At 42.0% G+C, this 25,868-nt stretch overlaps 1 protein-coding gene and 1 long non-coding RNA gene across 2 annotated transcripts in view; both read right to left on the bottom strand.

Moving 5' to 3' along the window:
• The window catches only part of LOC132773555 (uncharacterized), a 46,020-nt gene extending 23,608 nt beyond the window's left edge, over positions 1 to 22,412 (bottom strand). Inside the window, exons 1-4 of the mRNA XM_067467000.1 lie at positions 22,225 to 22,412; positions 20,274 to 20,368; positions 19,423 to 19,717; positions 12,973 to 13,129 (exon numbers count right to left, since the gene is read on the bottom strand). Of these exons, the coding sequence (XP_067323101.1) occupies positions 12,973 to 13,129; positions 19,423 to 19,717; positions 20,274 to 20,367 (546 nt within the window). The 5' untranslated portion in view covers position 20,368; positions 22,225 to 22,412. The remainder of the gene's footprint in view (positions 1 to 12,972; positions 13,130 to 19,422; positions 19,718 to 20,273; positions 20,369 to 22,224) is intronic.
• LOC137096902 (uncharacterized) lies at positions 1,484 to 7,674 on the bottom strand. The gene is made up of 2 exons (XR_010909783.1): positions 6,888 to 7,674; positions 1,484 to 3,750 (listed from the first exon to the last, which is right to left on the bottom strand). It is a non-coding gene; the product is annotated as an uncharacterized lncRNA (long non-coding RNA).
• Positions 22,413 to 25,868: the final 3,456 nt, after the last annotated feature.

Raw genomic sequence — 25,868 nt, forward strand, 5'->3', positions numbered from 1 at the left:
CTTTGGAAGCTTTTAAGCAGAGGCCGGATGGCCATCTGTCAGGGGTGATTTGAATGCAATATTCCTGCTTCTTGGCAGAATGAGTTGGACTGGATGGCCCAGGAGGTCTCTTCCAACTCTTTGATTCTATGATTCTATGATTCTATGGTGTTATGTGGCATCTCAACGAAGTTCCCGCAAGAAGCCGAGCAGCTGCATTTTGTACCAACTTGAGCTTCCGGATCACCGACAGAGGAAGGCCAATGTAGAGGGCGTTACAGTAGTCCAGTCTTGAGATGACCGTGGCCTGGATCACCATAGCTAGGTCGTCCCTGGACAGGGAGGGGTCAGCCGTCTAGCCTGCCGCAGGTGAAAGAAGGCGGTTGTGCTCACGGCGGAGACCTGGGCCTCCATCGTCAGCAGAGGGTCCAAAAGGACTCCCAGGCTCTTGACCAACGATGACGGGCATAGCGCCTTGCCATCCAGGGTAGGCAGCTGGACATCCCCACTGCCCAGTCGACCCAGCCATAGGATCTCCATCTTTGCTGGATTCACCCTCATTGTGTGTAGACACACACAATGATGGATCTGGGCCAAACTTGACACATATACTCAATATGGCCAAATGTGAACACTGGTGGAGTTTGAGAAAAGTAGATCTTGACATTTGGGAGTTGTAGTTGCTGGGATTTATAGTTCAGCTACAATCAAAGAACATTCTGAACTCCACCAATGATGGAATTGAGCCAAACTTGGCACACAGAACTCCCATGACCAACAGAAAATACTGGAAGGGTTTGATGGGCATTGACCTTGAGTTTGGGAGTAGTAGTTCACCTACATCCAGAGAGCACTGCAAAGTCAAACGATGATGGATCTGGATCAAACTTGGCACAAATACTTAATGTGCTTAAATGTGAAGACTGGTGGAGTTTGGAGGAAAATAGACTTGACATTTGGGAGTTGTAGTTGCTGGGATTTATAGTTCACCTACAATCAAAGAGCACTCTGTACCCCACCAACGACAGAATTGGGCCAAACCTCCCACACAGAACTCCCATGACCAACAGACAATACTGGAAGGATTTGGTGGGCATTGACCTTGAGTTTGGGAGTAGTAGTTCACCTACATCCAGAGAGCACTGTGGACTCTCTGATGGATCTGGACCAAACTTGGCGGAATTACTCAATATACCCAAATGTAAAGGCTGGTGGATATTGGAGGAAAATAGACTTGACATTTGGCAGTTGTAGTTGCTGCGATTTATAGTTCACCTACAATCAAAGAGCATTTTCAACCCCACCATTGATAGAATTAGGCCAAACTTCCCACACAGCACCCCCATGACCAACAGTACTGTATTTTCTGATGGTCTTTGGTGATCTCTCGGGCACCTCCTCGTGACCCTCCCAGGTTAAGAAATGTTGTCCTAGGCCCTTGGTGTTAGAGACTGGGAATTTATGGTGACAGGCCCAGAAGGCAAGGGAGGAAATGAGATTCCGATGAGGTTTTTCAACAAGGCTTTATTTCAAGTTGATCAACATGAGATGAATAGCCTCTTGACCATCCTGGTCAAAGAACAAAGACCATTCACACCTTTGTGGCGTACTTAACAATGGTTTTATATCAAACTTGTAAAAACAACACGTAAGCAACTTCTGATTGGTTGTTTTGTTTCTACCATTACAGCATATTCATGTTTCTGTTGAATGTGTGACCCTGAGCTGTAATTTTACCTTTCTGTAAGCTTGCTTATCCAAGGCAGAAAGAATTTGTGGGAGTATGGGAGTATATCTGCTTGTGTGGAACACAGGCAATTATTTTTTCCTATCAGCTGCAGCTGTTGGCAAGCAAAAGCTCTCTCAATAGACAGGGATTCTGGGTCTCAGTAGACAGGGATTCTGGGACTTGTAATAATTGGAAATTTATTTATCTTAATCATGTTCCTATATTCCCTCCTCTTCTTGTTGCTAAGCGAAGCCTTTGAAGCGAGCGTTGCAATCAGTAGTATAAACAATATCATTGTCCTTTGTCATAGCTATCTCTGACACTGTCTCTATCTTTGTTCTATTTTTTCATGTGAGCCTGGCAGTGTCAACATTCGCATGTATAGGGTTCTATGTAGGGATATCATATTTTTAGCAGTTATTGAATCTATAAGGCTTTGAGTTATCAAGCCTTCTTTCCATCAAAGTAAAACAGCACAAGAATATCAATAGCATTATGACAATTACAATTTGAGACATAACCAAACTTTTAACCATTGTAAGTCTGGAAACCATGATGTGTATATCTTGGAGACATCTTTTCATTTTGCAACAAAATGCATAGACCCCCTTCTCTGTTTAGGTGGTCTATTGTCAATCTGTGTTGCATCTGGGTGTCTTTTATCATATAGTTTGTCAATTTCTCTAGTTGTGTTGAAATGTGCCAGTTAGTGTTATTTTAATATATGGGAACAAGATTGCACCAATTCTTTGTGATCCAGTGAAGTATGTATTGTCAGTGTCATATTGTTATGTGTCACTGTGTGCCCCTTGAACTCAGGCCCATCCGAACTGATTTGTCTTATGTCTCAAGCGGCTGTTGTATCAAAGACTCTCAATCCTGAAGAAATCAGGGATTAAGTTGTATATGTGCCATTTCAGACTGGGGCAGTATCTTTCCTTCTTGCCCAACTTTTGTAAATCCAGTAGAATCCTGGCCCAATCTTGCCAGTGTCTTTATATGTATGTTGCAATGCAATGCGGAATCATCTGCACATGTCAAATTCTGTTTAGTGGTATCGGTCTGTGTCTTGTATATCTGACAGGAGTATAGTGATGTCACGTCTATGGTATTGTCCCAATTGGACATGGGGCACGGTCATAGTGAGATGTCTTTTCTGTCAGTGAGGTTTGGGCTGAGCTAAGTGGTTTACAAGGGCGTACAAAGGTGTAAGGGGGTGAAGACCTCCCCTTTTTCAAATTGAATTAACTGGGATCATCTGTCTGATCAGTTGTCTGTTGTATGGTTATGGTGTTTAGAAGTGAGCTGTTTGTTCGTATCATACCCAACAGACCTGCGCATGCAATCCTTTTGCAATGCAATTTACCAATTGGTGGAGGGTATCCTTCTCCCATTTTGTTGTAATGGGGTGTGGCATCAGGCTGTGAATGACATCACCTCTGTTTCTTTCTAAAACACAGTTGTAAACACTTGACTGAAACAGTATAAACAAATGAAAGCTTATCAAGCTTAGCAATCAGAACTAAATGGTAACAATAACCACTTTAACGATTTAGCAATAGAAATCATTCAACTTGAGAAAGGATATCAAGTCCAGGTCTTGCTGTCTGGCCCAAATGTGGCCATGCACATATGTGAAATCCAGTTTTTATTATCAGGATCAAACGTGGCCACACTCATGTGTATCCAACCTTTATGTCTTTTTAGTCTCCTGTATAAAGGCAATCTGAGTCAAACTGGGAATGTGTTTCCCTTCTTGATTGAAGAAATGAGTCTATTAAATTCCAGGTAAAATGAAGAAAGTCTCTAAGTCCAAAAAGTCTCTGTATCCAGCAAAGTATCTAGTCTCTAAAGTCAGTCTCTGTGTAAAGAAAGTCTATAAAATAAAGTCACCATATCTCACGTCTTTAGCTTGTCCTATCCAGCAGGTGGTGCTTTGGATAGGCTCCTGTATTTTGGACTCCCATTAGGCTTTCCAGCTGGCTATGATGCCTTTTGGATATCCATTTTAGGATCCGGGTCTCATACCAGGAGCTCAAGAGCTGAAAAAGATAAATAGAAAGATAGTGAGAGGAAAAGGGGGAGGGGATACTGATTACCCATCTGTTGAAGTCTTTTTGGCCAGTTCTGTCGTCAGCTCCATCAACATCCTTCGCTTCTATATCCATTGGCGGGCCTCTACGATCTCCCACTCCGAAGTCCTCTCGACCAATCTTCATCCTTTTTAAACAATTTTCCACGGTTTTCTCCACGATTTATCTCACGGTTCCTCTCCACGATTTATCTCATAGTTTCTCCATCCATCTGCTGTAAGCAATCCTTTAGCAATGTATACTGGCACTCTCGGTTGCCCATTCCATCTGCGACCTGCTTTTCCAACTTAATCAAAACAGTAAACTGTAAAATGTCTCTTGAGCTGTTTACTGGCAATGTCTCTCAAATTTGGCAAAAATCTCTGGGGCCTTTTGCTAGGCATTGTCTCTTAAATCTGGCAAAATTCTCTGGGCAAGCTTCCCTATCTACCTGTTTTAATGTCCCGTTCCAGAATTACCTCTTCCAATAACTTTGTAGAGGAATTTGGGCCAAAGTAGCAAAATTTGTAGAGGTACTTTGTCCTATGTTTGAAGAAAGCTGTGAAATATAGCCACCTCGGGCTAAGAACTATAGCAGAGGCTGGATGGTCATCTGTCAAGGGATGACCTGAATGTAATATTCCTGCTTCTTGGCAGAATGGGGTTGGACTGGATGGCCCATGAGGTCTCCTCCAACTCTTTGATGTTATGATTCTATGATTCATGTCCAGGGTTATTGTATCCACATAAAGTAAATTCTGTTGTAAAAATCAATTACTGGCTTCCTTTTGAATTAAATACCAAACCAAACAAACAAAAAACAATGTAAAGAACTCTGTTTATCAATCAGTGTCGCAATCTACCTACAGGTAAGCTGCGGCTTGGCTTTTAAAAAGGCGTTTTTGTTTTGTTTTGTTTTTTTTTGTTTAACTTAAAACATATTTTATCTGTTGACATCTTGAGGGAGTTTCTATGTACTCCTAACATAAAACCACAGCGGTCATCTCACTGTCATATGAAGAAGAAAAAACCCATCTTGTTATCTTGTGTCTCCAACCAAAAAACTTTGTGTTTCGAAACAATTTTAGACATGAATCCTGTGCCTCTTCTTTGTCTCAAGAGAAGTTGCAGGGAAATCCCTATTTTCTGTAAATTATTAGCTCTCACACAGTTCATAGTGTGGCATCTTTAAATAGCTAAAAGAAAAAGTTTAAACTTTCAACATCTGAGGATGCCTGTCATTGGTGCAGGCAACTTGTCAGGAGACAATGCTTCAGGAACATGGCCATTCAGCCTGAAAAACTTATAACAACCCAAACTTTAAACTTGGTCCACACACAGATGTAACTTTCCCCTTTCGGCACAAGCCTCAAAATGTCCCAACCTGCAAGGAGTTAATGTCCATCAGCAGTTCATAAAGGAAGGGAGGGCAAAATGAAGCATTTTCCCCTTTGAACCAGAAAGCTACAAGGAGCTCTGGTAAGCATTCATAAATTTGAACACAAAAAATCCAAAACGGTATTAGATACTTTTAAAATGTACCATTCATAACCATTTTTTTCTCTTCTGCCAGAGAATGGCAGGAGAACACCATGTTCTTTTCCAGTTATCTCTCTTCTGGCTCTGTAAAGCAGGAGCCCTCCACATAGCATCCATTTTAAAACAGCTCTTAAAAAAAAAAATTTTAAAACTCCGGCACATGATTTTACTCTCTCATGACATACAGTTGCTTTAAACATAAGAATTATTTCCATTTTCTTGAGCAAAAATAAAGTTAGAACTCCAGTTTTAAAAATGCACTCTTAAAACACAGTCAGTCCATTTCATTTGATCCCATCCTGGCTGGTATCAATGTAAGTTCTTTTTTCTGTAACATACTGTACATTCAGGGCATTGTAAAACATCAGTTTTTAACAGTTCTTAAACAGCCTGCTTTTAAACATTTTTAACACAGACAATGAGTTTCTATCAGTCTTTAAATTTTCATTTTGATGTGCCCTAGCCTCTTTCAGTGTTTGAAAAACTCTTTTGGCCAGTCACAACCCTTGACACAAAAACCCTTGACATCAGGTTTTTGTTTTTGTTTTTTCCTCCACACAGTTATTTATACAGCCCATGCGGGCAATTTTTCATGTTTTCAAAAGATACGTATTCATAATGCAAGACTCATTTTTTTCCATAGACACAGAACAAATCAGGATTTTAACCATTTCAGAAAATGTCATATCGCATAATATTCATTCTCCAAATTCACACACACACAGCTGGTTAGTGATTAGTGGTTAGGCCCTTTTACACATTCACACACAAAGAGAGAAACCTCGTTCACACACACGCACGCACACAAACAAGTTTTCCAAGGTCAGCTCCTTTTTTTTTTGCATTCGCACACAGAACAAAGAACATCAAACTTTTAAAGATCACCCGTTTTGTTATTACCCAATTTTTTTACATTTTAAAAACACAGTTTTTCAAATGGCAGCATTTTGAACATAAATCAATTCCCATTGAATCAGCATTTTTGTTTCTTTCTTGTTTGAATCCTTCAAACACAATTAACATTCCATATATACCTTTCAGTTCAACATGTCTAAGTTTCTCTTGTAAAATATCCATTACATCATTTGAATGTACAAATTTCAAACTCAGTCCCGTGTCATTTAGACATACATATCTCAAGTGATCTGACAACTTACACAAAGCTCTCTCTTTTTAGCACATAATTCCATCAAACACATTCCTATCCTTTCCTGAGTACTGGAACAACAGGTTTCCATTTGTAATAACAAGAATCCAACTCCTTTTTTTCACTTTCCTTTTCACAAAACAGCGCTTCAGACATGCACAAAACTCAATCCAGTGTTGCAACACACAGACACACACAATTTATTTCTACAGTTCCCTGACACGGCAAACTGTTTAAACTTCCAAGGGGTCAATTCCTCCCCCCTCTCTGTTTTGTTTCTCTTCTTTTTTTTTTCCAAGGGGGCACTGCTGACTGTTCTTGGGGCACCCTCACAATCAGCTATCTGGGGGATTTCTGTCTTCCCCCCTTTGCCTCCCTCCAGCTAGCTTTTTTCCCCCAGGAACAAGGCCTTACAACCCACACACGGACGGTGCTCCTCTGGAATGCCTCGTTCCTCCTTCCTCCGACCTGTCGGCAGTCTTCTTTCAAGCGTTGTTGAACCTCTTTCTCGGCAGAGACGGACGGGACACACCTGGGGGCTGCGACAAGCAGAGCCACTGGTCAGTCAGGTGGGGCCCCTTTTCTCAGCGCACTCCAGTAGCCACTGCCACCAGATGGGTGCTGTCCCTCCGGGCCTCCAAAAGCCACCTCTTGTCCTCCAGCCAATGGGCACTCACCACCCAGATCTCGGTGGAACCTCCAAAATGTTAGAGACTGGGAATTTATGGTGACAGGCCCAGAAGGCAAGGGAGGAAATGAGATTCCGATGAGGTTTTTCAACAAGGCTTTATTTCAAGTTGATCAACATGAGATGAATAGCCTCTTGACCATCCTGGTCAAAGAACAAAGACCATTCACACCTTTGTGGCGTACTTAACAATGGTTTTATATCAAACTTGTAAAAACAACACGTAAGCAACTTCTGATTGGTTGTTTTGTTTCTACCATTACAGCATATTCATGTTTCTGTTGAATGTGTGACCCTGAGCTGTAATTTTACCTTTCTGTAAGCTTGCTTATCCAAGGCAGAAAGAATTTGTGGGAGTATGGGAGTATATCTGCTTGTGTGGAACACAGGCAATTATTTTTTCCTATCAGCTGCAGCTGTTGGCAAGCAAAAGCTCTCTCAATAGACAGGGATTCTGGGTCTCAGTAGACAGGGATTCTGGGACTTGTAATAATTGGAAATTTATTTATCTTAATCATGTTCCTATATTGGGAATGCATCAATAGGAGCCTAGTGTCTAGATCTAGGGAAGTCATGCTACCCATGCTCTATTCTGCTTTGGTTAGACCACACCTGGAATATTGTGTCCAATTCTGGGCACCACAATTCAAGAGAGATACTGACAAGCTGGAATGTGTCCAGAGGAGAGCGACTAAAATGATAAAAGGTCTGGAGAACAAGCCCTATGAGGAGCGGCTTAAGGAGCTGGGCATGTTTAGCCTGAAGAAGAGAAGGCTGAGAGGAGACATGATAAAGGCCATGTATAAATACGTGAGAGGAAGCCACAGGGAGGAGGAGGGAGCAAGCTTGTTTTCTGCTTTCCTGGAGACTAGGACGCCATGGAACAATGGCTTCACACTATAAGAGAGGAGATTCCACCTGAACATGAGGAAGAACTTCCTGACTGTGAGAGCCATTCAGCAGTGGAACTCTCTGCCCCGGAGTGTGGTGGAGGCTCCTTCTTTGGAAGCTTTTAAACAGAGGCTGGATGGCCATCTGTCAGGGGTGATTTGAATGCAATATTCCTGCTTCTTGGCAGAATGGGGTTGGACTGGATGATGGCCTAGGAGGTCTCTTCCAACTCTTTGATTCTAGGATTCTATGATTCTATGACATGAAAAACATTTTCCCATAATCTCTTTACCAACATTAACCTTCCAGTTCCTGCCAGATTAATTTATCTTCCGAGAGCAAACTAAACACTTCCTTTATTATATGTGTCTGATGGTAGGTTTTTAATTCTGGCATTCCTAATCCCTCTAATTTCTGTGGAATGTTCCATAAGCCTCTCAATATCCTCGATTTTCTAGTTACAAATTTTCTAGTTTCTAGTTACCATTACAAAATTCGTTGACTGATTTCTGCCATATTTTAAGATCAACATCTGGCAGTTTAATGGGTAACATATTACAAAGGAAGTAAAATTTAGATAATATTTTCATTTTTAAAATGGCTATTCTGTTGAACTGTGAGAGTCTATGTTTTTGTTTCCCAGTAGTCTTTCTTGAATTTCCTTACATAGTAGATCAACATTTAATTTTTCTTAACTCTGAGTAATTAATGGGTGTTGTGACTCCCAAGTACTTAATTTTGCTTCTGACCTTAACCTTTTAATTGATCCATTATTTTCTCTTTGTCCTTTCCCTCCAGGTGTATTGTCATCACCTCAATTTTCTTCCAATTAATTGTTAGGCTTGTTATTTTTCCAAACTGTTTTAAATGTAGATTTATCCAGTTTAGTGCCCTGTAGTAATAATAATAATAATAATAATAATAATAATAATAATAATAATAATAATAATCTGTATTTATACCCCACCACCATCTCCCCCAACGGGGACTTGGGGTGGCCTACATGAGGCCAAGCCCAAACAACAGATTAAAATAAAATAGGATACAAATTGCAATAAAATAAACAACATAGCATTAAAGCATAAATCATATAAGCATATAAACAATATCTAGATTCCTGACTGTCAAAAGCGCATCATCCGCAAATAAGCTGATTTTGATTTTGTTGTCCATTCCCATTCCCTGTATCTCCTTTTCTTTCTATATCGCAGAGGCCAATAACTCCATACTAATATAAATAGTACCAGGGAAAGAGGGCAGCCCTGCTTTACTCCTTGCTTAATTCTAGAAGGTTCAGTACTTGAGTAATTAATTATGACTTTGGCCCTGTTTTCCAAGTATATTTGTTCTATTATATGTTGTAAACCTGTCATGAACCAGATGACTTAAAGGAGCCAGACACAAAGAAAAGGTCCAAACAAGATTTATTAACACAACAAAAATAGCTTAGAAACACTTAACTCAGTGTTCCTAGCAATAACTAAAAGTCTGCAGCAACGGCTGTGCAAAAAAAAACGTAATTTAGTGGATATACTGTAGTATAATCTGGGATAATAAAAAGTTCAAGCAAACTGCTTCAAAAACACAGAGTTCAATAAACACAAGGAAACAAGGTGGAAGCAAGCAAAATGGTCGTCGAAAAACAGTCCCAAGTCCAAGCACGTCCAGAAGCAGTCCAGGAAGCGATGTCGTCATCCAAAATTATTGTAATAATTGTATACTAATTGTGTAATGTGTTATGTTGTTACCGTTTTTTACACTGTTGCATTGAATTTTTGCTGCTTGTATTGGTTGTGAACCGCTGTGAGTCGCCTCCGGGCTGAGAACAGCGGTATATAAGTAAAGTAAAGTAAAGTAAATAAATAAATAAAACAACCTGAAGTCAAAACGGGAGTAGTAGTCAGCACTTACAAGGCTCCAGTCTGTAGAAGCACGGTAACACAGCAATCCGCAGTCCCAGGACCCAAGCTCAAGAATAATGGCAGCAACAAAGTCCCAAGCACGAATACAACACTTTGCCTACTGCAAAGTCCCCAATGTTTGATACCTTCTTTTATCCTATAACTCATTATCGGATGACGAACTGCTCTCCACCCTGTCTTCATCACTCACAGCTGCCTTAGCTTCCACAGCTGATCGCCACCGCCCGTCCCTCCAACTTTTCCAGCGTCTATCAAGACTTAGATCACCCCATGTATTGCCGGGTTGCCAATCTCCAGGGAAACCCCCAAACTCATCACTAGATGTTGGTTGTGTACATATGTCTCTGATCTCCTGCACACGGGTACAATCCAGCCCATCCTCCTCCTCATCATCACTCCCAGTCCCATCACTTCCTGTGAACCCTATAAAATCTTCCTCCTCAGTTGGAGCATTAAGTATTTCACGGATACGTTTCCTTTCCCGTTCTTCATCTGACTCTTGCTCCCGAGTAACCCGCTTCAAACCTCTGCCCCCATCTCCCTCCTCCTCCATTTCAGAATCTGAGAAGCCTTCAAACGAGTCAGTATCTGTAGGTGTCATGAATATCTTCCTAATTCGCTTCCTTTGCTGCTCTTGTTCCAACACCTGAGCAGCCCTCTTTCCCCTTCTACTACCAGTTGTAGCTTGACCAGCACACTCTACTGCAACAAAACCCTCTCCGAAAACTATATATTTTATCAGGAATTTCAACAATGTCCAACCCACCGAGTCAAAGGCTATATATATATATATATATATATATATATATATATATATATATATATATATATCTCCAATGCAATAATGCCCACTTGAGCTTTCTCCTTTTGACATTCTCTCTAATGTTTATCAATCTGCAGACCAAGTCAGACATTTACCTTCCCTTAACAAACCCACATTGGTCTTGGTTAATATAATCCTCAACGAATTTTTAAAAATCTATTTGCCAAAATTACCGTAATATATTTGTGTCTTGGCAAGGCTGGCATTTGAGAGGGAGAGATGTGCTAGCTCTGTATGTCTCAGTGCCACTTAGGGAATTGATCACCTTTTGAGAATTCCTTTTTCTTCTGCATTAATTTTTCTTAGTTAATATCTTTCAGTCCTTCTTTTATTTTACTAGGAATTTTTTCTAGTGAGGAATACCCACCCACTAGTAAAATTATTACTTTACTAATAAATTTACTAGGGAAGAGTGGCCCACCCACTCCTCCCTAGTGAAATTACTAGTAAAATAAAAGAAATGTTGAAAGATATTTAAGTAACTAAGTTCCTCCTCTCCCTTTCACTTCTTTGGCTCTCAGTCTATACCCTCCCCAAACTTAGGTTCTTGCTTGTGTGTGTCTGCATCAGCCTAACAGACCCCCCCCCCCCCCCGTCCTTCTTGTTAGTTCACCTCTTTGAATCTCACTTGCCTTTTTTAAAAAAACTAAAAAATCAGTGGATGACCCAAACATTCTGAAACTTGGGGGGCTTGCAGTGGTAAATGTGTCCTCCAAATGTGGCCATTTTTGTCCACATAGCCATAAATGAGGGAAAGAGGAACCTTGCCAATTCCTGCATTGAAACCAATGGCTGGATCTTCCCAAAGCGAAAAAGGAACTTAAGGCTGTGGATACAAGAAATGATATTTTCCCCCTCCCGATTTCAGGAACTTCCCAAAAAACAGAATAGGAGCCTAGCCAAAAACAGGACTGAAAATGAGATGGGGTTTTCCTAAATTGCACACTTCTAATCCTTTGTAAGTTCTTGCCTTGGACAACTCTCAATTTCAAGTCACACAGATGAAAGTGCGGAACAGGAGACTGGTTCAAGATTGGGAAAGGCGTATGGCAAGGCTGCATCCTCTCACCCAACCTTTTTAACTTATATGCAGAACACATCATGCGAGGATGTGTTGGGCTTGAGAAATGCAAAGCTGGGGTGAAAATAGCTGGAAGAAACATCAACACCCTCAGATATGCAGATGACACCACTCTGATGGCCGAAAGCGAGGAGGAGCTGAGGAGCCTTCTAATCAAGGTGAGAGAAGAAAGCGCAAAAGCCGGGTTGCAGCTAAACATCAAAAAAACCAAGATTATGGCAACAAGAATGATTGACAACTGGAAAATAGAGGGAGAAAATGTGGAGGCCGTGACAGACTTTGTATTTCTAGGCGCAAAGATGACTGCAGATGCAGACTGTGGCCAGGAAATCAGAAGACGCTTCCTTCTTGGGAGGAGAGCAATGTCCAGTCTCGATAAAATAGTCAAGAGTAAAGACATCAGACTGGCAACAAAGATCCATTGCCTAGTCAAAGCCATGGTCTTCCCTGTAGTCACCTACGGAAGTGAGAGCTGGACCTTCGGGAAGGCTGAGCGAAGGAAGAGAGATGCTTTTGAGCTGTGGTGTTGGAGGAAAGTGCTGAGAGTGCCTTGGTCTGCGAGAAGATCCAACCAGTCCATCCTCCTGGAAAGAAAGCCCGACTGCTCACTGGAGGGAAGGAGACTAGGGACAAAGTGGAAGTCCTTTGGCCACATCACGAGGAGACAGCAAAGCTTAGAGAAGGGAATGATGCTGGGGAAAGTGGAAGGCAAAAGGAAGAGGGGCCGACCAAGGGCAAGATGGATGGATGGCATCCTTGAAGTGACTGGACTGACCTTGAAGGAGCTGGGGGTGGTGACGGCCGACAGGGAGCTCTGGCGTGGGCTGGTCCATGAGGTCACGAAGAGTCGGAGACAACTGAACGAATGGACAACAACAACAAGATGAAAGTGCAGACAATTCCCCCTTTTAAAATAAATTCTTAATTCTTGTTGTGGTATTTGCTTATAATCCATTCTAGAGGTGACAAGTGAACTATAAGCAAATACCACATAACTAAAATACAAAGATCAGTAAGAGGCCAGACTAACAAAGCTGGATCAGAGGGAAGTTTATTGCTCACAATCATGGATTTCACCATCTGCATGGGTGAACTCTTTTAGCACTGACTGTACTCCTTGGTGCCATAGACTTCCACCTCACAGACATGGAGCCATTCGCTTCGGTTAGGGATGATGATGCTCACGTAGCGGCCCTTGAACCCATAGCAGCTGATGGTGCTGATGGAGCCTGCACGGGTGTCTGTGATGGTCCCACAGCTGCAGGGAGAGGACGGAGGAGGGAAAGCAGGAGGAAGAAATCATTAATGGACTACATGACCAAGTAGAAGGGAAAGAATGCAGTGGAGAGAGATATAAAAGAGCTGAAAGGATGATGGAGTCATTTGAGGAAGAACAATCTGGAGATGAACCTCACAGCACATGGAAGAAATTACTAGCATTGGAAGCAAATGACATACCAAGGTAACCGCTTCTATTACAATACAATAGGATACAAATGGCAATACAATAAACAACATAGCATCTATATATATAAAAATGCTCTGTGCGTAATGAGTACCCTAAAAACAAAAGAACCAATGAACGAAATCACACCAAATTTGGCAACAAAACATCTCACAACACAAGGAGTGACCATCGCTCAAAAATTATGATTTTGTCATTTGGGAGTTGTAGTTGCTGGGATTTATAGTTCACCTATAACACTGTTCTACAAATTTTCAGTTTTTCTCAGTTGCGGAAACGAAATGTGCCATTTCTTAATAAATTTAACATGCTGAATTCAAATATAATAATTAAATGTGTTAATTGGCTCTGGTTTTTATGCAACAGCTATTTCAATTTTCTCCACAATAGGTAATTTGTTAATATTATGATAATACGCCTAACCTTACTGCATGTATATAAACCGTGAATATTTACTAAATTTTAGTCAAATTATATTGCCAATAGTTTATACATGAGAAATATTTATTTAATTAGTCTGTTGTTTATGTTTGTGCAGCAAGAAACTATATTAGTAGGCCGAATGCAGTTGAAAAGTCTGAAAGTTGAAATGCCGCTTTAATCGTGACTTTAGTTTTTATCCTGTTTGCTTCTCTTGACTTTTCTTTTGTATTCAAGGAAAGGATTGTCTCTTACAATGAATGCTCCAGCAGGAGTCTGACAGCATTGACGGAGTCCATTGGCCTTGATCTCTTTTTTCCATTGTGCTTTATTTACACACGTGCGAAGCATAACCACAGTAAAAAGAACAATGTAAAACGATGTTTAACGATACTGTCTCAGTCTTCAACTGACTGACCTTCACCGTTCAAAAGTCTGGCCTTATATAGGGCTTTCTGGTTTTTGCACACAGCACTAATACTGCGTCATCAAACTTTCTAGAGTTTTCTAGAATCTTCCATAGTGTAAGTCGCAACATGCATTTTTTCAACCATACGTGATCACATGATTGCTTATATCATAAAAACTAGAGCCAATATACATTTTTAAATGTCATTTTCGTTTTCAGCACCCCAAAATCATAAAAGAACAGCTATTTTCAGACCTGCAACTTTTTCTCCGTTGAACAGTGTAATCAAAGACCATTCTGGACTCCACCAACAATGGAATTGAACCAAACTTGGCACACAGGACTCCCATGACCAACAAAAAACACTAGAAGGGTTTGGTGGGCATTGACCTTCAGTTTTGGAGTTGTAGTTCACCTACATCTAGAGAGCACTGTGGACTCAAACAATGATGGATCTGGACCAAACTTGGCACGAGCATTCAATGTGCCCAAATATAAACACAGATGGAGTTTGGGGAAAACAGACCTTGACATTTGGGAGTTGTAGTTACTGGGATTTATAGTTCACCTACAATCAAGAAGCATTCTGAAGCCCACCAATGACAGAATTGGGGCAAACTTCCCACACAGAAGTTATTTTCTGATGGTCTTTGGCAACCCTTCTGACACCTCACAACCCCCAAATCCAGATAATCTGGATTCAGAAACTGGATTATATGGCAGTGTAGATGGGACCTTTGAATTTAGATACAAGGCTTGTGGATATGTCTGACTTTAACCCCAGGATGAGAAATGCTGCCTGAAGGCCATCCAATCCAACTCCTTTCACCAGGGCAAGAAAACATAATCAAAGCTCTCCTGACAAAGGGCCATCCAGCCATTCACACTCATACATATGTGTATATGACAGATGCAGTATCAAAGATTTGAAAGGGACCCCTAAAGAAGGACAATGATATGTTGTATGTTCCAGAGTAGGCAAACCGGACATCAACACTGGCAAAGAAACAGCAAGAAATACTGTTGACCCACAAGCAGAAAGACATTACATATATTAGAAACCAACACTTTCTCATTACTTTATTTTCCAGATCACCAGAGTGGGCCACAGCAACGCGTGGCAGGGGACCGCTAGTTAAAGTATAAAACATATAAGCATATAAACAATGTCTGGATTCTTGACTGTCAAAAGTGTATCATCCGCACGTGTGTCGAATTCAAGGCCCATGGGCTGAATTTGACCTACCACATCATTTAACGTGGCCCACGAGACTCTCAATGCCAGGGCAGCATCACCATCATCCTTTATTAACTGCCTCTCCTTGTGGCTCGAGGCAAGGTACAACATGGTAAGTGAGATAAAACAATACACTATAAAAATACTTATAGCAAATGCACTTAAATGCTGCTTAAAATTTACCGATAAAATGCAGATTAATATTGACTGGGTAAGCCTACTGGGAGAGAAAGCTCTTAACGTGTGTCCTAGATTAGCCGCTTCCAAGAAGACCTCAGGGTTCAAAGAGGCCATGGATCATGTGGGAAAAGGCCATCCTGCAGGGAACCTGGACCCAAACCACGGAAGGCTTTAAAGATCAAAGCTAAACTGTTTATAGGCATAAATGTATACTGTATTTAACCTTTTTTTTTCCTTTTTCAGGAATGTATTTGGTGTATATAATGTATTTATTGCCTAATATGTATTGTTGCAAATGCTTTATTGCAAATGTATTTTTACCATGTATGGTTTACTGGGGGGAAGGTTAACAGTAGGGCTGGGCGGTTTCGTTTCGTTAATTCGTAATTCGTTAAAAATTCGTTAATTTTTTAATAACGAAGCGATAACGAACCATTCTGGAGCAACTTAAAAACGAAACGAATTTTTAAATACGTTTTGTAAATGCTTCGTATTTCGTTATGTATTCGTTTCGTTATTGATTTGAGGTCGTTTCGTTATTATTTCCACATGTCTCGGGCAAGTTTTATAGTTGTTTTTTGTTTAATTAGTGAAAAAAAAATTATAATAACACACCAACAGTCAACAACAGAGGGAGAGGGAAGCTTCAGAAGTTTTTTTAGTGTATTGCGCGATCGCGGCCGCTATTAACGAATCGATTTGTTATTGTTTCGTTATTGTTTTGTAATTTTTTTACCATTTCGTAAATATCGAACTTTTTAAATGAAAATTTTGTAATTATTTTAAATAACAAAACGCAAAAAAACCCAAAAAACGAATTGATTTTAGAAACAAATTTTTCCATTGTTACCCAGGCCTAGTTAACAGTTTTGTTAGGTTTGTTTAGTTAGGTTTGCAGAGTATAGCTAGGCCTTTGCTTCAGAAGAGGAATGAAAGCCTCTTCATTCAGCAAAGCATCTTGGGTCAGGGAGGAATGTAATGAATCCCTTACCTTAGCTAACTGCCTGATAGCCTAAGGGAGTGGGCCTGGCAAAGCCATCTTAGAAAAGGGAGACAGGGAGAAGCCATCTTAGGTTAAGTTTGCCTTGAGGGGGCATGTTCAAGTCTAGGAGGGAAAATCAAAAGTCTAGGACTGGCTAGAAAGATGGGGGCGAAGCCTAAGTGGTTTAGAGGGAAAAGTGTCTTTTAAACTGAGACTTGAGGTCCCAGTTTGCCAGTGGGAGTTTGGAACTGTTAGAGAGAAGAAGTGTGGGTGTTAGTCAGAGAGAGGTTTGGGTTTAAAGAAGAAGATTGGGTTAGTCTTTTGTGTAGTATTCAGAATAGCTATTGAGTAGATAGCTAGAATACTGTTTTGTGGAGCAGTATCCCACTAGTGGTCTGTTCAATTCCTAAGGAAGTCTAGTTCAGGGATTTTGGCTAGATTCCTAACGGGCATTTTTGGGAGTTACTTTCAGAGATTCATTTCCTGAAGTAATTTTCTGTGGTGGAACTTTGAAGACTTGTAACCCAGAAGTTTTAAGATCTTTTGACTCTAACACAACCACAAGCTTTTTATGCCAGTATTTTACTGAAACCATTAAGCATTTGTACCTGAATATTTCAAGCCTGTTCAATAAACATTCTTGTTATTTTCATCAACTTATACAAGCCTCAGTGTGCATACCTTTGTGGTCAAAGAATTCTTGAAGTCAGCTTCACAACAGCCTTTAAGAAACTACAGTGACACAGTGTGTGTTACAGAACAAACTCTCAAATATTTCCTCAACATGTTTATTATTAATAGTGAAATGGTGGCAGGGGGAAATCTTTTGAAGACTCATTTTAAGACTCTCAGTTCCAGTGGTTCCCAGTTCCTAGCTTTTAAAAGATACAGTTGGTTCAGCAACCACACTCCCTCTACCATTTGTGAGCTTGATTATAATTTTAGCAGAGCAGATTTGGGATTTACTTTATACATATTTTCCCGTCTCTCGTACATTAATTAAAATACTCTTCTCTTACTACACCTCTCTGTGTTGTTATATTTTTGATGAGCCTCGCAGTGTGTTTCGTTATACACAGCAACAAACCTTTAATTTTGAACACCACCAATCCCAGCTGTTCTCTCTTCCTCTCCATCTCTGTCTGTGATGTCAGAAGGAAATCTCAGCCAAAGAGAAAGCGGATCCTAGGAGGCATGTCTCTTGAGTAGCCAAGGGAGAGAGTGGGTGGTTTGAATAGCTGCCAAACTTTGCAAAATGTGCTACACTTTTGTGTATGAGTTATGTCAGTTCTTTTGGTGATTACACTGTTCTGTCATCCATCCGACCAGATGAATCATAGAATCATAGAATCAAAGAGTTGGAAGAGACCTCCTGGGCCATCCAGTCCAACCCCATTCTGCCAAGAAGCAGGACAATTTCACATTCAAATCACCCCTGACAGATGGCCATCCAGCCTCTGTTTAAAAGCTTCCAAAGAAGGAGCCTCCAACACTCCGGGGCAGAGAGTTCCACTGCTGAACGGCTCTCACAGTCAGGAAGTTCTTCCTCATGTTCAGATGGAATCTCCTCTCTTGTGAAGCCATTGTTCTTTTGCGTCCTTGTCTCCAGGGAAGCAGAAAACAAACTTGCTCCCTCCTCCCTGTGGCTTCCTCTCACATATTTATACATGGCTATCATATCTCCTCTCAGCCTTCTCTTCTTCAGGCTAAACATGCCCAGCTCCTTAAGCCGCTCCTCATAGGGCTTGTTCTCAAGACCCTTGATCATTTTAGTCGCCCTCCTCTGGACACATTCCAGCTTGTCAAGATCTCTCTTGAATTGTGGTGCCCAGAATTGGACACAATATTCCAGGTGTGGTCTAACCAAGGCAGAAGAGAGCATGGGGAGCATGACTTCCCTAGATCTAGACACTATGCTCCTCTTGATGCAGGCCAAAATCCCATTGGCTTTTTTTGCCGCCACATCACATTCCTGGCTCATGTTTAACTTGTTGTCCACGAGGACTCCAAGATCTTTTTCACACGTACTGCTCTCGAGCCAGGAATTGTCCCCCATTCTGTATCTTTGCATTTCGTTTTTCCTGCCTAAGTGGAGTACCTTGCATTTGTCACTGTTGAACTTCATTGTGTTAGTTTTGGCCCTTCATCTCTCTAATCTGTCAAGATCGTTTTGAATCCTGCTCCTGTCCTCTGGAGTCTTGGCTATCCCTCCCCATTTGGTGTCGTCTGCAAACTTGATGATCCTGCCTTCTAGCCCTAGATGAATAAAACTTCTGTTATTGCTTCAAACTCAGTCTCATTTTTTCTGGCTTTCAAAATAGCATGGTGTCCTGGATGTTCCTGTAATTAGTCTGGCTGATACATTTTTACATTTACATTGATTTACATAGTCTTACAATTACAACCAGCACTTTAAACGCTACCATTAGTCTGAGTTAGCCCTCAGTGGAGATTAATTTGATATCTCTGATCTAAAGAGACAGAAGCTTCTCTGTTCGAACTAAAATCTATCCCCAAAACAATGACTCATATAATTGAAAAGCTCAGGACACACTCCGATTACAACAAAAGGAGGCACTAAGCATTGCAGTAACCACAGTACCAATGCATTAATTTCGAAGGCAAGTGGTACTCAAAATTCTGCAATAAATATACACAGAGAGAAATGCCAAATCCTATTGCACATGTATGTTGAATAATGGAAGGGAATAGTAAAGCCTTGGAGCATTGCTGAAGGAAATCAAGGAAGAAACACCAGCATGGATGCAGAAGATAACTGCAATGGGGAAAGCATCAAGTGAGCCTGGTTGTTCAGTCAGAGCAATATTCAATGCATAGAGGAAAGCGAAGGGACTCACTGGAAATTGGATTTGCAGTCGTTCCCCCCGTAGTTTCCCACACGGATCTGAGCTCCCTGGAGTCTTTCTCCGCAGCAGTCCCCCCGGTTCTTCACCACCACAGTAGCAATGGCATATTCCTCTCCCAGGTCCACGTACCACCAGGGCTCATAGTCACGGTTGGTGTGGGTGCAGGACTTGATGTTGTACCAGTCCCCATTGCAATTCCCATCCACAGCTTTGCTGGCCAAGCCAATATTATGGAGTGGGTAGAGAGACGACTGGAACGCTGGACGGCCTCTGGCCAAGTTACGGACTAGGGGAAGAAGGGCAACAAGATGGAGACAATGCACTTCTCATCATTTTGGAACCAAGAGACATACACACATATGAACTTTTGTTCTAAGGAGGAAATGGGGATTTGGAGGCATGGGTACACTGGGTCAAAAACAGGCAATCGTTTTTGAATGATTGGGCAATTGCTACTATGCTAAACACTTAACAGAACACAATGATGCAATGAGATATCATTGAGATAGGCATTGTGTAACATCCCACCCCCACCCCAATGTCCCTGAATTTCAGCTCCCAGCAGCCTTAGCCACAGAGCCAGTGGAGGAATGCTTGGAGCTGCAACAAGGCAATATCTGGAACACCGGACATTTCCAACCTGCAGAGGATCCGCCCAGACATCCAGGGAAACAGGGAAATGGACTAAATCCCTGGGGAAATGGTGACACGGTAGCCAAGAGCCAGTGGCCAGTTTGGGCACCACACTTCAAGGACGGTGTCCAGAGAGGGGTGACCAAGAGGGCCAGTGGTCTGGAGATCACCAAGCCCTTTTGAGAAAGACCTCCCCTTCCTGTTCTTACAATGGCCTTGCAGCTCCGGCTTGCAGCTCCAAGCCTCTCCGTGTCCAACCAGGATCACCATACTGGCCAGCAAGGCCATCCAGATCTGGATCATTCTGCCAAAGGAAAGGGAAGCAGAGTTAGAAATCAGAGGGCTCTAGTATTCCTCCTTAACCTCTCAAAGGGTCCCCAGATAATGCAAATATTAAACCAAAATGCAAAACCTCATCATGAAATCTGAACAGAGTGGCTTGTATTGAAAAGTTTAGGAAGTGGACATAACAAGAATCAAAGGAGTGTTGGATTATAGTTGACTCTGGAGACCAAGGGGTTCAAATGGTTAATCAGTCAGAAAACCCAAAGGGGGAACCTGCGCAAGTCTCTCTCTCTCAACCTCCTCAGAGGAAGGCCATGCTGGCAAACGTTTTCAGAGTTCCACCATGAAAACCCAGAGACAGATTCACCCGAGGGTCACCTTGAAGTTGATAGGAACTTTAGAAGGGTCTACCCCAGGAGGAGAGACCCTGCGGCCCCACCAAAGAGGGATCGCTACATTGGTGAGCAAAGAGAAGCCTAATTTTAAGCAATTTATTTTCCCTAAGTTCCCAAAAAGAAACCCACCAAAGTTGAAGAAAGTGCCACTGAGATGTTTATTAGTGATTCAGCTGAAAAGGATGCAAAGCAGCAATCATTCGCCAAGCTAAGCATACATATACAGAAATAAATGCAATTTTTATAGAAAAAACAGAGTGTGGGGTTTGAATTTCCCCCCTCCCCCCCGCCTGGCTTGAAGGTGATTGGCTGGCACCTCAACAACTGGGAGAAGGCTTGTCTGCCCCTCAAGCGCCTGGGCCAATCACAGGGCTTCTGTCGCCTTGGCGCATCGACGAATCAGGAGGGAGGGAGGTGGGACAAGAGAATACAATGCATTCTTGAATGGATTATGGAGTCACAGGAAATGTCCAACTTCCTGAAGGTCCTTGTTTCCCCCCATTGTAATGTGATTAAAAAGTCTGCCAAATGATTATCTTCTTGTTGGCCCGACTCCAAAGTCAAGAAAATAATTCTTTGTTAATTATCCATGCAAGAAAGGTTCTGAGATAAGGGTTTTCACAATCACTAATGGCTTTTTGCAAGGGCAACTTCCTTATTGATTTTCCTCAAGTAGAGGGGAAGAGGGCAAAAGGGTCAGGGCCTGGTCAAATACATGAAGGGAAATATAGAAATACAGGAGAAAATATGAAAATATAGAAATCCTAATATAGAGAGTAAACCCAAATAGCTTCCCCCAGTGTCCCTCATAGGAAGGTCCATAAAGGGAAATATCTCCATGAGGGGGAAAGAGAGTCCCTTGTTTGTGAGATGGGGGACCATCAGGAGCCCAGGTGTGTCTCAGATGGAAACACTCAAATACTTTTGTGGCATGATTTTCAGTAATAAATTGGTCACCTTCTGCTATAAACATATGAAAATAGAGCATAAAGCCTTGATTAAGTGATACACACCAAACTGACTAAGGCTTAACCCTTATTATCCAGTTTGGTGTCCTTGCCCTTAGCAAAACTATAAGTTACTATCTCTTATGGGGGGAGGTCATGTTCGACTTCAACCTGAGGGTCAGAAATGGCTTGAAGGCAAAGGAAACAGCATAGGGACCAATGATTGTGAGATTCAAGGAGGCATATTTCAGACTATCATTGCAAATGTCCTAAACAGCCACGAAACATTTTCTCCAGGTGGATGCATTTCCCTAAGGCATTAGATACACCTTCCCTGGAGGTGCTCCTTGCACTTCCTGGGCTCTTGAGACCTTCTAAAGAGAGGTGGGAGTTTTGGATTTCGAGATGACGGAATCATAGAGTTGGAAGGGATCACAAAGGCCATCTAGCCTGCCATCTTCCTGCCATCTTCCTGCCATGAGGAAGACACAATCCGAGCCCTCCCAATAGATGACGAATAGGATGAAACTCACCTTGAGACAAGAGATGTTTGTGGCCCTTCTTGGTGAACTGGCAAACAGGACTTCTTGTCTTTCAACTAGGGGAGGAAAAACAGGGTTCAATAAATCAATGCAACTACAAATACAGAAGAATGACGTCTTCCTTAATGACCACTTAATCTACCACCTAAAGTCTGAATTAGGAGCCCCCGGTGATGCAGTGGGTTGAACCGCTGAGCTGCTGAACTTGTTAACTGGAACGTTGCAGGTTTGAGTCCGGGGAGCAAGGTGAGCTCCCGCTGTTAGCCCCAGCATCTGCCAACCTAGCAGTTTGAAAAATGTGAGAAGATCAATAGGTACCACTCCTGCAGGAAGGTAACAGCACTCCATGCAGCCATGCCAGCCACATGACTTCGGAGGTATCTATGGACAACGCCAGCTCTTTGGTTTAGAAATGGAGATGAGCATCAACCCCCAGAGTTGGACACAACTGGACTTACAGCTTACATTCATCAATCAAAGGGCCTACTTTGACTTGTCAGGAGGGAGGAGGGATAGGCTCCTTACTTAGCGAAAGCCTGGGCTATTTTGTACCAGTCTCTGTATCTGGAATGTATAGATAACAGGTCCCCCTCTTCTCCCCCTTTCAACAATCCTTCTCTGTCCTGCTGGCTTCCTTACACAGAGAGAACCTGATTTTTCTATACATTTCAGTTCTTGTAAAGTACATACAATATATGCATAAATAAATAAATATCTGTTTTTCCAATATCTCCCCATCAGATCAATAGGTACCACTCCTGCAGGAAAATAACAGCGCTCCATGCAGCCATGCCAGCCATGCCTTGGAGGTGTCTATGGACAACGCCAACTCTTCGGCTTGAAAATGGAGATGAGCACCAACCCCCAGAGTTGAACACAACTGGACTTAATGTCAGGGGAAAACTTTTACCCTTTACTAAAATCTGAATTATACATCTATCCCTGTGATGTTTAAAATGCAAACACAGAGTTCATTCAATGTAGTCATGCCACTTTACAGTAGAAAAGTCCTTCCAGAGAAAGCAGGATGGAACGATAGAAAGATCCAGCAGCAAAGGAGAAAGAAGGAATACTTACCAGACCAAAACGGAAGATGTGATCTTAGAAATGGAGGCTCCGAGGAAACCCAGCACGATGCCTATCGCTTTCTCTGCAGCACCTTTTAAAGACCTCTGCACTACACCTTGCAGGATGCACACAGTTCCTAAGAAGGCGTGCAAAGTTATGAAATCTAGTCGAGGGAGGGGAGTTCCCATGCTTGAGCAGGAAGCACATCTCTTTGCTTACCATTTTGTGGTCACTTTTTTGTCCCTTTGCTTTGACCGACCACACTTTTTTCCAGAAAGGTTCAGCCAAGTGTTGACACTGTTTGTCAAAGTAACCGCAAACTGACCTCACACCACAATCTTACTTCCAAAGAGTTGCACTTCCCTTTATGAAAGCAGAGCTTTCCAATCTGTGTATAGGAACACACCAGTAGAATCATAGAATCAAAGAGTTGGAAGAAACCTCCTGGGCCATCCAGTCTAACCCCATTCTGCCAATAATATTGCAGTCAAATCTCTCCTGACAGATGGCCATCCAGCCTCTGTTTAAAAGCTTCCAAAGAAGGAGCCTCCACCACACTCCGGGGCAGAGAGTTCCACTGCTGAACGGCTCTCACAGTCAGGAAGTTCTTCCTCATGTTCAGATGGAATCTCCTCTCTTGTAGTTTGAAGCCATTGTTCCATTGCGTCCTAGTCTCCAAGGAAGCAGAAAGGAAGCTTGCTCCCTCCTCCTCCCTGTGGCTTCCTCTCACATATTTATACATGGCTATCATATCTCCTCTCAGCCTTCTCTTCTTCAGGCTAAACATGCCCAGCTCCTTAAGCCGCTCCTCATAGGGCTTGTTCTCCAGACCCTTGATCATTTGAGTCGCCCTCCTCTGGACACATTCCAGCTTGTCAATATCTCTCTTGAATTGTGGTGCCCAGAATTGGACACAATATTCCAGATGTGGTCTAACCAAAGCAGAATAGAGGGGTAGCATGACTTCCTTAGATCTAGACACTATGCTCCTATTGATGCAGGCCAAAATCCCATTGGCTTTTTTTGAAAACTGCTTCAACTGCAAAAGACAAAGAACGAATACCGTAAAAAGGTAATGCAGAACATGTTGTCGAGCAATTTAGAATGGCTGTGGTTAGTGAGATCCAAGCCATTGGGTTTAGCCTGGTTTAGCCTATGCTCCTATTGATGCAGGCCAAAATCTCATTGGCTTTTTTTGCCGCCACATCACATTGTTGGCTCATGTTCAACTTGTTGTCCACGAGAACTCCAAGATCTTTTTCACACGTGCTGCTCTCGAGCCAGGCCTCAATGTCCCCCATTCTGTATCTTTGCATTTCATTTTTTCTGCCATAATTGAAACCACATTGCATGGCGAAATCGACTCTGCAGAACATGTAGATACCTAATGTGATGATATGCATTGCAATACTCATAATGCATCTCCCAGACAACAAATGCTCAATGGCATGGCCTTTGCACATCAACCGAACTCCAGGGATCCTGCCACTATCACTTTTCCGGTGTCAAACTGCATTAATCCTAGAGACCAGGCATGGGCAAACTTGGGCCCTCCAATCAACAGAAGACAAACTCTCTTCCAATAAAGTGTGTTTATATACAATAGTCACAAATATAGTTTCAATCCTCAATCTTCCAGCAAACCTTCCTTGAGTTTCTTCAGCAATCTATTCCTCTTGCTCTTGCTCTCATCTCTTTGTTACTCCAGCATTCTCTGCTCTACTCAATACTCTCCAGTCTCTTCTCAATACCCTCTACATTCTCAGTCTCTTCTCTACAACACACAGTGCTTAGTCCCAATTTGTAGCATCTAATCTATCACAGGTGGCTTAACAGTTGCTCTTCATACAATGCTTGGACATTACAAATACTTACTCACTTTTTCACTTAAGAAATGACTCAATTAGAATCATAGAATCATAGAATCAAAGAGTTGGAAGAGACCCCATGGGCCATCCAGTCCAACCCCATTCTGCCAAGAAGCAGGAATATTGCATTCAAAGCACCCCCAAAAGATGGCCATCCAGTCTCTGCTTAAAAGCTTCCAAAGAAGGAGCCTCCACCACACTCCGGGGCAGAGAGTTCCACTGCTGAACGGCTCTCACAGTCAGGAAGTTCTTCCTCATGTTCAGATGAAATCTCCTCTCTTGTAGTTTGAAGCCATTGCTCCATTGCATCCTAGTCTCCAGGACAGCAGAAAGGAAGCTTGCTCCCTCCTCCTCCCTGTGGCTTCCTCTCACATATTTATACATGGATATCATATCCCCTCTCAGCCTTCTCTTCTTCAGGCTAAACATGCCCAGCTCCTTAAGCCGCTCCTCATAGGGCTTGTTCTCAGATATAAAACTCTGACAAGAGATAGTAACTTATAGTTTTGCTAAGGGCAAGGACGCCAGGCTGGATAATAAGGGTGAAGCCTTGGTCAGTTTGGTGTGTATCATTTAATCAAGGCTTTATGCTCTATTTTCATATGTTTACAGCAGAAAGTAACCAATTTATTACTGAAAATCATGCCACAAAAGTATTTGACTGTTTCCATCTGAGACACCCCTGGTCCCCCATCTCAC

Source organism: Anolis sagrei, chromosome 4, assembly GCF_037176765.1.
Source record: "Anolis sagrei isolate rAnoSag1 chromosome 4, rAnoSag1.mat, whole genome shotgun sequence".
In the NCBI taxonomy this organism is placed as follows: domain Eukaryota; kingdom Metazoa; phylum Chordata; class Lepidosauria; order Squamata; family Dactyloidae; genus Anolis; species Anolis sagrei.